Source organism: Halichoeres trimaculatus, unplaced genomic scaffold (genome assembly GCF_033239565.1).
Source record: "Halichoeres trimaculatus isolate MK-OKI-2021-1 unplaced genomic scaffold, fHalTri1.1 fHalTri1_scaffold_2, whole genome shotgun sequence".
NCBI classification, from domain to species: Eukaryota; Metazoa; Chordata; class Actinopteri; order Labriformes; family Labridae; genus Halichoeres; species Halichoeres trimaculatus.
In genome coordinates, this window is record NW_027437180.1 from 27726072 (window position 1) to 27737222 (window position 11151).

An 11151-nucleotide genomic window follows, 5' to 3' on the forward strand; every position below is an offset into this window, starting at 1 on the left:
ATATCCATCTACATGTGGATGAGGTCTATAAATAGGAAGAAATACAAGATATTCTGAAAACAAATCAATAAAATGGAAGAACTAATTAAACTTACAATGCGTTGATGCTTAGTAGAGTGTTGTATTTCAATGAGTTTTCAGAGATTTTAGTTGATATGGACAAAGTTCAAGTAATATGCATAGACTGTATAAAACATGGAAGTAGCCTCTGCGACGCCATTTGTCTGTTCCTGATACCATTAAATGAACTTGAAGCCAATTTGCAGAAGCGGCCACATTTGATACCGGCTGTGAGTTTCCAGGTACAGGGTGCCCGTCAGTCTAGTGACCTGAGCTGTCTCTCTGGTTGGATAATCAAACGATCCTAATAACTTCTAAACCACCGAGTTAGAAATAAATTCAACCACCGTACAGTGTGTGCAGATAGTGAAATCAGTGTTTTAGACCCAAGCCGTTTTTTGAACTATGCTGAAATTATGCTTTTAAATGCCGTAAGAGTCTGTTTTTGTTTCGTTTTTTTTTTTTTTGCGGGGTGTGTACGTGACTTCCGGTCTTTCTGCAGCCAGCCTCAAGCAGATTCTTGATGAACAACAACTTTTAGCACTTCCTCATAGACGTCATTTTTACTAACCAGTTGCCCCTTGGTAATAGGCTATGACAGTGATGCCACACACCCCTGGTGGGATATGAAGGTATTGCAAGTGGGCTGCCAAATCATCAAAATACTATGATTTTTGTGTGTGGGTGGAGGGGGAAGGTATGACTTTAAAAGAACAAAGTTTTAATTGTTAAAACTCAGTTACTTTTAAAAGGATATTAAAGATGTTCAAATATTCTTTTCATTATTTTACCTTTCTATGTGACAAGCAAAAGAGAGATAGGAACTTTTGTTGTTATCGGCTGGACCACTTTGCAGCGGGATGGTATAGTAGTAATCAGTTCAGTCCATTATCATCAATCTCTGATAAAAAAGTGCTCTGAGAAGACTTTACATGGCCTCCATATTTATGGGGTCAGGGGTGGGCTGCAAAACTATGTGAGACTTAAAAGTTGGCTCTTGGTTGGAAAAGGCAGGGAACTGCGGGGCTGTGATAAACACTGCTTCAAATTGAATCATTTCAAAATGAAAGCTTTAAGTCAAACAAAATGCTGTGTTTAATTTATTTATTGATTTTTACTGATTATTCGTGTCTCTTGTAAATTGTCATATAATAAACAGGGACAGTGATGAGGTCTTTATGGTGTGTATCTCTTACTGCCTTTATTCTACTGCATTACAGTAAACGTTAGTGTAGTTTCTGGTATCCCTCTGCTTTGCCTTTGAAATTGTCCAAATATCTGAGCAATCATATAATGTTTGCAAAATTTATTAGCTTTTGAAAAGTAGAGCTCTGAATTTATGAATATAATTTTCCCACAGCGGATGCTTAATCCCATATTGTTTTGTCCAGATATTATCACCAGAACTGTTGTTGTTGTCGTTGTCGTTGTCGGCTGTCACTGATATTTGTTGTTAGTTTTGAGAGGGACTGGTTGGGTTGCTATATTGTAATGCTGGACTGGAAGCAGTGGCATGCAGATGAGTCGATGAGCGGTCTGTCCGTGATGTTGGCCCTGGAGAGGGACTTTTTATAAATGGCATTGGGTGGCTAGAATATTGGCTACAAGCTTCAAGATGAGATTTCAGCCCCCACCCACTAACACCGGTAACTGTGCAGGTGATGGATTGCTCTACCTTCCAGGTTTGAGCTTGGCAACGCCCCAATATTCCTGCAGAATAAAGTGACAGGCAATATATAACACATCAGTTAAGGCTGACTGCACTGCTGAAACTTCTCCCCCTCCCCTGCCTCAGACTTGATGATCAGCCCTGGATGTTTGGCCAGCTCCCAAAATCTTCCTTTACCTTGATTCAGATGAAACATTTGTTATTCAGCACATACCTTATACCTGTCTCCTGATTTCTTCTATAGTAGTTTTGTACAATTCCCAAGCCATTTGTGTCACTTTCCAGCATATTGTTAGATTTTCTCTGAAATTACTGCAGTCTTAACTTTTTTTTTTTGGTCTTCTGTTCTGAGGTTTCATTCTTACTATGCTTTTGCAAAGTTTTAGGCAAAAGAAAAAAAGTTTCAGCTGATTGGCATTTGCACATGTCCTTGTGTCTGATGGAGATATCTTCCTTTGTTTTATTTCATAAAATAATAAATGATTTCCCATTGAAATAGCTCAAAGACTGATGAAAGTATACTAGTTAACAAGCCTAAACAATGGAGGCTGTAAGTGGCCGAGGTAAGAGTCTACATGGCATCGAACGGTTTCTGAGGAGGATAACAGTTCCACTTGGCAAAATGTGCCTCAAAGATTGCAAGGATGAAAAAAACATAGAAGTTAAAAGTTACCTGAAAATTCATTTTCATCAAAGAATACAAAGCAGCAAGAAACAAAAGGCAAAAACAATAACACAATGGCTGTATTTATTGCACTTGATGATCAAAACTATTTTAGAAAACTATATTTAACAAGCTCTCTAGTCACTTGCAACCCAGGTTTACTCTGCGTCACAACACATCCCTACCTGCTCTGCTCAACGTGGTTTCCACACACGTTCATACTTTGACAACAAGTTTCTTCACTGACATATCGACTTCCTGCATTAGTCCAAGAAGTATGACAAGTTGGATGAAGATTTTAGCATAAAAGAGTTAACTGCACGCACAGGAGCCCTCTGGTTTGCATACACTATCAGCGATTTGGGAAGCCTTTTAGACCAGATCTGAGCAGGGGCATGTCGCAAAAAAAAGAGGGTTGTGCTTTTAGGCAAAATATGTCAAAGGCTATGCAGGAATGTGGTGTTAAAAGCTTTGGCTGTATGACCCACACTTTGCAGCTTGTAAAGGATAAATCACAGCTCAAAAGTAAGGACTGCTCTGTGTTTTTGGCTGCACAATAGTGACCTCATTTGGTAGATATAAACCATAGTGTATGTAAATTTTGGCTAACTACATCTGAATTTTCCCAGTTTAACAGCATCAGCCATTAAAGGGAAGGTGATTATGAGGAGGGTAGCAAAGGGCCTGAGTTGCAAAGAGGTAAATTTCCAGAAACTTTCTCACTTTTTTGTTCCTTTTTTTTTTAAATTAAAACTTTATGTAGTCCTCAGGTGGTGCATTTAATGATCTTGTGTTGTGGGTGTCATGTCCTCAGTCAGCAGATTCGAAGTGATCAAGGAAAACCTTGGATATTCAGGTGAACTTGAAAGAAATGTGGTTGTTCTAGCTAAAATATATGTACACTAGCTATATTTAAGTTCTTTGTTATAAATTCCCAGCTTATTCACATGAATTCCCAGCTCAAAATAATTCACATTGTGCATCCCTACAGTCCATCCAATGTATGGTGCAGTGGCTGCAGGATGCATGAAAAAGAGTGACAGTTGACAGTGTTTTCTTATTTATATATATTTTATTTGCGGCCTGTCAGTGCTGGAGATTGCCCTGGTTCCCCAGTTGAAAAAGTTAATAAATTATGGGTATTGTCAGAGTAATGTACAGGCAATGTGTTCATTCTGAAACACATGAGCAACACTCCCACAGGCTGCTGTTTAACCTGCCCACTGCCACTGTCTCTCCCAGCCTGTGATTCCTCCCTTTCTGTCTCCCCCCATTTATCTGTCTCTGCCCTGCTTCTATCTGCTCCATCTCTACTCTGATTTTCCTGCCACCACACTTTTTTTTTTCCTGGAAGCTGTCTAATCTCTTACACTCCTTTAGCTCAGGGATTTTTGAGAATTCTTCGAGAGAAATCGGGGGAAAGGAGGCAGAGAAGGAAAGCGTAGCTGGCTGAAAAAAAATTCCACCCGTAATTATGGTGATTTAAAAGTTTTATGATGTTGTGCGTGCCTTTGTGTGTGTGTGTGTGTGTGTGTGTGTGTGTGTGTGTGTGTGTGTGTGTGTGTGTGTGTGTGTGTGTGTGTGTGTGTGTGTGTGTGTGTGTGTGTGTGTGTGTGTTTGATGGTGGTAGTAGTGGGGGGCATCTGTGACAAGGCTGGCTGGGAGCACAGAGCTGAGGGTGAGTGCCAGACATGTCTCAAGAGAAACCGGGGCACATTTGCAATCACCCCGAGTTCAAAAGGGTAATTTATTCACAGTCTGTGGTTAAAGCGGGGCTGCTCAGAATGCCAGTGGGATTGTGCTGGGAAGCAGACTAGTAGAGACACATTATTTTCAGTTTTTTTCTCTCTCCTCTCCTTGTTTTCCTTTCCCCCTCTCTCCCTCTTTACCTCTCTTGCCTTTTTCCCTCCTCATCGCCTGTTGTTGTTTCTGTGAGCCCTGTGCGGCATCTTTTAACACACGCCGGCGAGCATATTTCACTTTTACACTCATCCGCATTGACGTCCCGGTGCTGATTGAATTTTGAGGCGCTGCGGCGTCTGCCATTATCATCCTCATCGTCTTGAGTGGTTTATCTCTGGCCTCAGCTCGGTCTGACGCCAAGGCTGCAGGGGGGGGAGGAGGGGCAGGGGTGGGCTGGGGGTTATGGACCAAGTTGTTTGTGTATTTTTTATCATTTTTGTGAAAAAAACCCTAACCAGCATGTTTAAGATAGTTTGTGGAGGTTTTTGTTTGTGTGCACATTTATGTGCCCTGCAGAAAATTTTGAAGAAATCTCTTTTACGCCCGCCAGTGTCTGCTTTTAGCCAGCGATGTGTCTCAACAACATCATCTCAATCAGCCAACGTCGTGGCCCCAGCATTAACTGCACCTGCCAGGTTCAGTTAGGATCAAAGGGTGTCATGGCTGCCCAGAGACCTCACACCGCCTCGCCAGAATCAGCAGAAATTATTCCACCACATGTCACTTTTACTGTGTCGTTATCACCCAAAGCCACGAGCAGACATTTAGAAAACACTGCCTGCTGTGGTGGTGTGGTGGGGTTAATTTGAGGTCTGGAGAAAAATCTCTTCCCTCTCCTTCAGTCGGTTCAATACTCAGTGGTGTGCATTCATTGCCAGAGCGGGAAATTGTCTCTCCCTGTGTGTGTCGTTGTAGCCAGGTTGTTATGCATGCTCTGCTGCAGAGGCTGCCGTGTTGACGTGAGGCTGAGCTGTTGCCACAGCGTCTTGATTTGAGGTGAAACCTCGATGTAACACTATCAACCCTTTACCTTCTCCCCTCCTCCCTTCTCCTCTTGTTTTCCTTCTTCCTTCATCCCTCTTTGTCTCTCCTGTTCTCCCTGTTGTTTCTGTTTTCCCCTGACTTTTTTCCCCCTCCCTCCCCACCAGTTGATGGAGTGATTTCGTAGTTGCATGCAGGTGGGGGAGCAGACAACGCCGGGCTGTGCTAATTGAGCCTTCTTTGTGCCTGGTCACTGCAGTGTGCCGAGGCGAGCAGGCCCGGGAGTGAATCCAAGCAGCACTCAAGAGCCCCGCTGGATCGATAACGCAGGAACTTAACAAAACAGAGACATGCCGAGTGCCCAGATCAGGGTCATTATTGTCTCTGGCGAGCCACACTTCCACCGGGGACTGATCAATGTGAGAATATGGATCAAGATAAACATTCTCACCTCCTGTTTGCCTCAGCTCTTAGAGCCTCACATTCTTGACAGGAAGCAGCACAGCTTTAGGCTGAAAGTACCACTGCTGTTGCGCTGTGTGCAGTGCAGATGCTCACATGATGTCCACTTCATTCAGCATACACGTCTGTTGTGTTGTCTTTGATATGGCTTGTTAGGGAGACCGAAAACTAGTTCTTGAAAACCATGTTGACTTTTAGAGGAAACTTTGGCTCTGGAATGGACTGAGTGAACATGAGCATCTTGTATTTTTTAATCTTTTCTTGATCTCTGAAAAATGTTAACTGCATTTTTTAACCACACCCCTTCATGCCAGTTGACTTAGTTCAGAGCTAAAGTAAAGCTAAAGGAGTTAAATACTACAGCACTGAAATAAGTCATCTTGCTAACAGGTTACAGTGTTGTTGAACCTGTTTGGATATTGTGTGGAGATTTGTTGTAGCTTGTTGTGTTGTTGAATTGTTTTGCTTTACATTGATATCACTTTTTTCAATTAACTCTCAGCAAGAAATCAATCTACATCCAACTAAAACTTAAGAGATAAGTTAGCATCTGTGAATTAACAGTTTTGATATACTGTGCTAGATGTAGCTACAGAGCTAATAAATTATCAACTGGGCTAGAAACAGTGAGTTTCAATTAAACTTTTACTTCAGTGGTTCTAAACTTTCTTCATACAATGTTTTTTTTTCCTCAGTAAATAACTTGCTGAGCTATGTGTCTATTACTATTGTAGAAATAACCAAAGAACACTTAAGCAACAAACAGTGAATCTGATTGGTCAGAACTGTTGTTGTTTACATCGTGACTTCAGATCAGCTCTTGTTTTGAATCTTTGTTTCATGAACTTTCAGACTTTCAGGGTTTTTTTTCCTTTCTTTCAGATAGCTTCAAAGTAGACGTAGCTTTAAGTAATGGCTTAAATATTATGTTTCTTTCATCCAAATTGCTTTCAAGCAAAATAAAAGAAAGTTAATGGAGCTATGGTGACATAACAAGTAGGCAGGCATCATCTCGTGTAATTAATCAAAAAAGAAAACAGGAGATCTTTGAGAGCATGTTGACCCTTCAAAACATGACAGTATTTCATTTCATCCAGGACTTGAAATTGGTGATGATGGTATCCTGCTGCTCTCGTTGCCTCCATTATTCACTTGGAAGGGTAATAGTAATTGCTTAATGTGCTGTGAAAAATGGTAAATGGTTGCTAGACATGGCAGGAATGTAGCTTCCAAGCTGGTGTGATAATAGGCTAGACCTTGTTGAAAAAGTGAGTTTGGCAAAGGAAAGAATGTCTGAACTTTTTGAATCAGGAAGGATTCTTGTGTTGTTTTGTTTGAAAGACTGAACATGTGCGTGTCAGGTGTTTTACAAGGGGAATCTGTTTAATGAACACAGGTGCTGATAACCAAGTCAGATTAAGTGACTGAAATTTTTCCTGTCATTAATTATTTTTGTTTTGTGTTGTTTGTTTTGACTATACTGAGTTGAACAAAGCTATCCTTTCAATCCAGAAATACCTGCTGTAGAGGTTATGTGCTTTAAATAATCACCGCTAGATTTTCGCTTGGTGTCATGGGTATTTATTGGAAAGCTACTCTTGAAAAAGTGAAAACTACAACTTCAATGTGAGTTTAGTGAGAGTTACAACAACTTTTCTTGACCCTTGTGGTAGTTTTTGTCATTTACCGCACAACTGTCATAATTTTACAATATTTTTGTTTTTTTGTCATAAAATTGAGCCCATGGTTATTCTGTTTATACCTATTCCAACACTTGCAGGGCTTCAACTTGCTAGCACTGAAGCTGTTGCTCTATGAAGTGACAGAAAGCAAAATAGGATGTTCTCAACTAGCTAAATATGAAATGAGTGTAATTAAGAAAAACAGCAGGTAATGTTTGCTCTATAGACAGTGCGTAGAATTCAGCAGCATGTAGTCGAGCAGACTTGATAGGAATGGAATATGATATTCACATGTTTGTATAAATTGGTACCTGAATATAACAATCCTTTTGGGGGGTTGTAAATAAAATTATCCTTTTCTATTCCCATATGCAGCAGCACCCCTTCTGAGGAGGCCCCCCCTTTCGTATTTAATTGTAAAAACTTGACGAAGAGAGGATCATACTTATCTTGTATCAAAGGAGCCTTTATTCTGTGGAGGTAGAGGTTGGGGCGCAAGGAAAATTATACAAATTTTCCATGTCCCACATTGTACCTTATAAAGGGGGTTGGAATACTAAATCTGTGTGTCTTGTGTGTTCCTCTTTTTTTCTTTCTTTCTTCTTCTTTTTTTTAATAATAAACCTGACAAATACATTTTGTGATTAATTACCCATTAATCCCTGTCCTCTTAGCACCACTGGAATTATTTTCAGGAGCTCTGCCCCTGAAAATTTTCCAAAGTTGCCACACTTCCCTAAAAGCATGAAGTCCTCCCTGTTGGATGAGGCAGGTAGTGAAGAATACTGTGGAAGCCAAAGTTTAATGTTTATGTTATGATGAAAAAATCTGATGCTTTGCTTACATTTTTACATTTGTATCAATGCTGGGTGTGCAAACATTTTTGCTGTTCTCATCTTAGAAAATTATTGCTCTCTTTCAGCCTCAGATGTATTTAATTTGTCGTGTCACATGTCGCTCTACCTGGTTTGCACTGGTCATGCGATAAAAAAAAATTATCACCTTCATTTTCTCTTTCATAGTTAGTTTTCCTGAATATCTCCTGCTGTTTTTTCACTTCTTGCTGTTGGCAGAAATCTTAGCGGCCTCAAGTCGAGGCAGGTCAGCGTAAAAAATTTTGGTTGGTCACATTCACACACAGCTTACCCCAAAAACAGCTGTTAAATATTTTTAGGAATTTTGTGCTTGTGTAAATAGAGTTGTTCAAAATGCTAGAGGCTCACTTAGTGCTGGTCAACTTGTAGAGCAGTTTATGTAGTGCTGTAGTCAGGATTTGGAGCTCTTCACACATCTAAAATAAACAAGCAAACAAAAAACAGTATCTCCCATCCTCTGTTTCTTGCATGGACTTAAGAGCGTTAACTGTCCAGCAGCCCTGCACATTGTAAATCATATTTACATTTTGTACATAGGCCTGAGTGTAGGAGCCTGTCTGTGGCTGAAACATTCATCAGCGTGCCTTTTAAGAGCCACTGATGACACTTGGTATTAAAATGTCAAATTACCCTCCACTCACACTAAAGTGATTTTAGTTGTGATTATGCACTATTCCCCTCCTGTCAACGGCGGAAAAAAAATAATCAAAAAATGTGCTAATTGGTCATGGGGATTGGTGGAAGACTTCAGTATTTTATGTCTTTGACTTCCAAATGAGTTTGGGAAAGAGGAGGCTGTCACTCTGGCACAGAGGTTTTTGGGGAGGAGGAGGAGGAGAAGAAGGAGGGGCGGCTGCTGGCGCGGGCTCAAATTGAAATGATGCACTGTTCCCCCTCACTGCAGCTAGAGCTCACAGTAATTAAATGCCTCATTGTTGCTTCTTGGGAATTTGTATTGAATATTTCATCCAGCGTAATGATTATTTGGGTGTGGGTGGGACGTGGATGTAATCACCTTGGCTGGCTCTTTGATGAAATACTTGGTTTGGCGGTTGTGCTTTATTGGCATTTTAAGTGCCCTTCTGGGTTTTTACTTTACCTAATGTCCACGTTTTATTTCATTCTGCTGTCATCCAGTCCTGGTCCGTTTTTTTCATGAACAGTTTACTTTGAAATCTTTGAACGGATTTAAATTTTGTTTTTTATACTGAAGAGAACTCACATTGCAAACTCTTAACCAACATCTCCTTCACATTTTGTCTCCTGCAGAGGACGCCAGTCAATAATGGCGAAGCTTTTCGGTGGTTCTTTTAGAAAGACGAGCCACAGCCGCCTCATCCAGCAGCAGCAGCAGGACGGCAGGTGGGACTCTTGACTCTCTGCAAAAGCAGCTCTCGATGGATTCACAGAATCCAGTGGGCCCAAAATATTTGTGGAAGAGGAAAGGAAAAAGTGGATGGACAGAAGGAGAGATGAAAACATAATGGTGTTGTTTTAACTCTGTAATTTCCTTTTCTGTGTAATTATTGTACCTTTTGACAGTATCATAATGTATATTTTTGGTGTCTATGAATGTGTTTTCAGTGTTGTGGCTGTAGGTTTACAGCCGATCCTATGTAAAGGACTCCAACAGACAATCAAACCAATCTCACTGAATCTGACAAACAGAAGAGGCCACAAAGATTGATGACATGATGAACACAACACTACCCTGGAGCAATAACCGATTCTGTTGATTATTTTTTATCCTTTCATTTCTGTTCACTCTATAACTACTTTATCAAGTTGTTGTTTTTTTGTTTCTTTCAAAGACCAGGGCTGAAGAAGATGTAGCGGATGGTGACAGACATAATGACACATTTCCTCAATTGAGTCGACTCACAGTGAAACAGGGCACATTGTCTTGTGTGATGAGTCGATCTTCTTTTAAAAACCAAACTGGGTGTCATTTCATTGTGACAGCAGCCGAGGTTTATGAGTCAGATTTCTGTCTGGAGGTCATATTCTAAAAGTTTGTTTGTGTATTCAAACAAAAGTACTCGGGTCACCAAACCTTCAAAGCTGTTTTTTTCTTTAGTTTCAGTTTCTAAAGGTTGTAACTGTCTGAGGTAGAGCTTAATGCCAGTAAAAGGAAGTGTATGTTATGTTGAAAACAGTCAAATTGAGAATTAATTACAGTACACTAAACTATCTGACATATCAGATGTTGTTCTGGAGGTAAGGGATAGACCGGACTGGAACAACAGTGCTGTTCTCTAAAAGAAACACATTCCAAAACAAAATTATTCAATAAGTTACTCATTGTCTTAAACCCTATTGTTGCATGTGTAAATGTGTTTTGGTTTTAAAGATTACTAAGAATTTGTATATTGTTGTTGTGATGCTTTTATGTGTTAAATAAAAAAATGACTTCAGTTTAATACATCTCTTGATGGTAGATGTTTGATGAGAGGATGGAAAAATGAGCCACCAGGAAAAAAGAAGAAAAAAATTATTGATCAATTACGATCATCTCGTAACAGAACACTTTTCTTCCTACGTGCTGCAGAAGATCAACAGAAATAACATCCAGGAGGAGACAGGAGGAATATAGCAGCATTGGTTGCCTCCCCAGTCACGTATCCCCTTGAATACTAAAACGTTGCATGGAGAAGAGTGGTTCCCAGAGGCAGCAGACTTTAAAGGACTAGTGAAATCCCATGTGGTTTGTCATGCTGGAATGCACTTGGGGTGGGGTGGTGGGGGGACAGGAGGGGAAGCAAGACAAGGAAGGATGGTGGATTTGGGAGGAGGGGGATAGGAAGACAGGTTCCTGAGATAGGCTGAGCTGAACTGAGCGATTGCCGGGTCTCTGGGTTTCCCGGGTAGAGCAGGGCTGGGGGAGTAGTTAAAGAGGAAAAGAGAGGACAGAGGAGGCACATTTGGGTAGTGGCTGAGGTGGGGACAGGGGGGGCCGTTGATGCTGAAGAGAATGAGCAGAGAAGGAGGAAATCATCCGGGACCGACTTCTCCCCT

At 40.8% G+C, this 11151-nt stretch overlaps 1 protein-coding gene across 3 annotated transcripts in view; it reads left to right on the forward strand.

Moving 5' to 3' along the window:
• Window positions 1-10581, forward strand: part of cxxc4 (CXXC finger 4) — a 55515-nt gene extending 44934 nt beyond the window's left edge. For 2 of the 3 annotated variants that reach the window (XM_074694952.1, XM_074694944.1), the window contains exon 3: window positions 9406-10581. In XM_074694952.1, the coding sequence (XP_074551053.1) occupies window positions 9406-9450 (45 nt within the window). In that variant the 3' untranslated portion in view covers window positions 9451-10581. The remainder of the gene's footprint in view (window positions 1-9405) is intronic. The other variant, XM_074694935.1, reaches the window with a different exon arrangement.
• The last annotated feature ends 570 nt before the right edge of the window (window positions 10582-11151 follow it).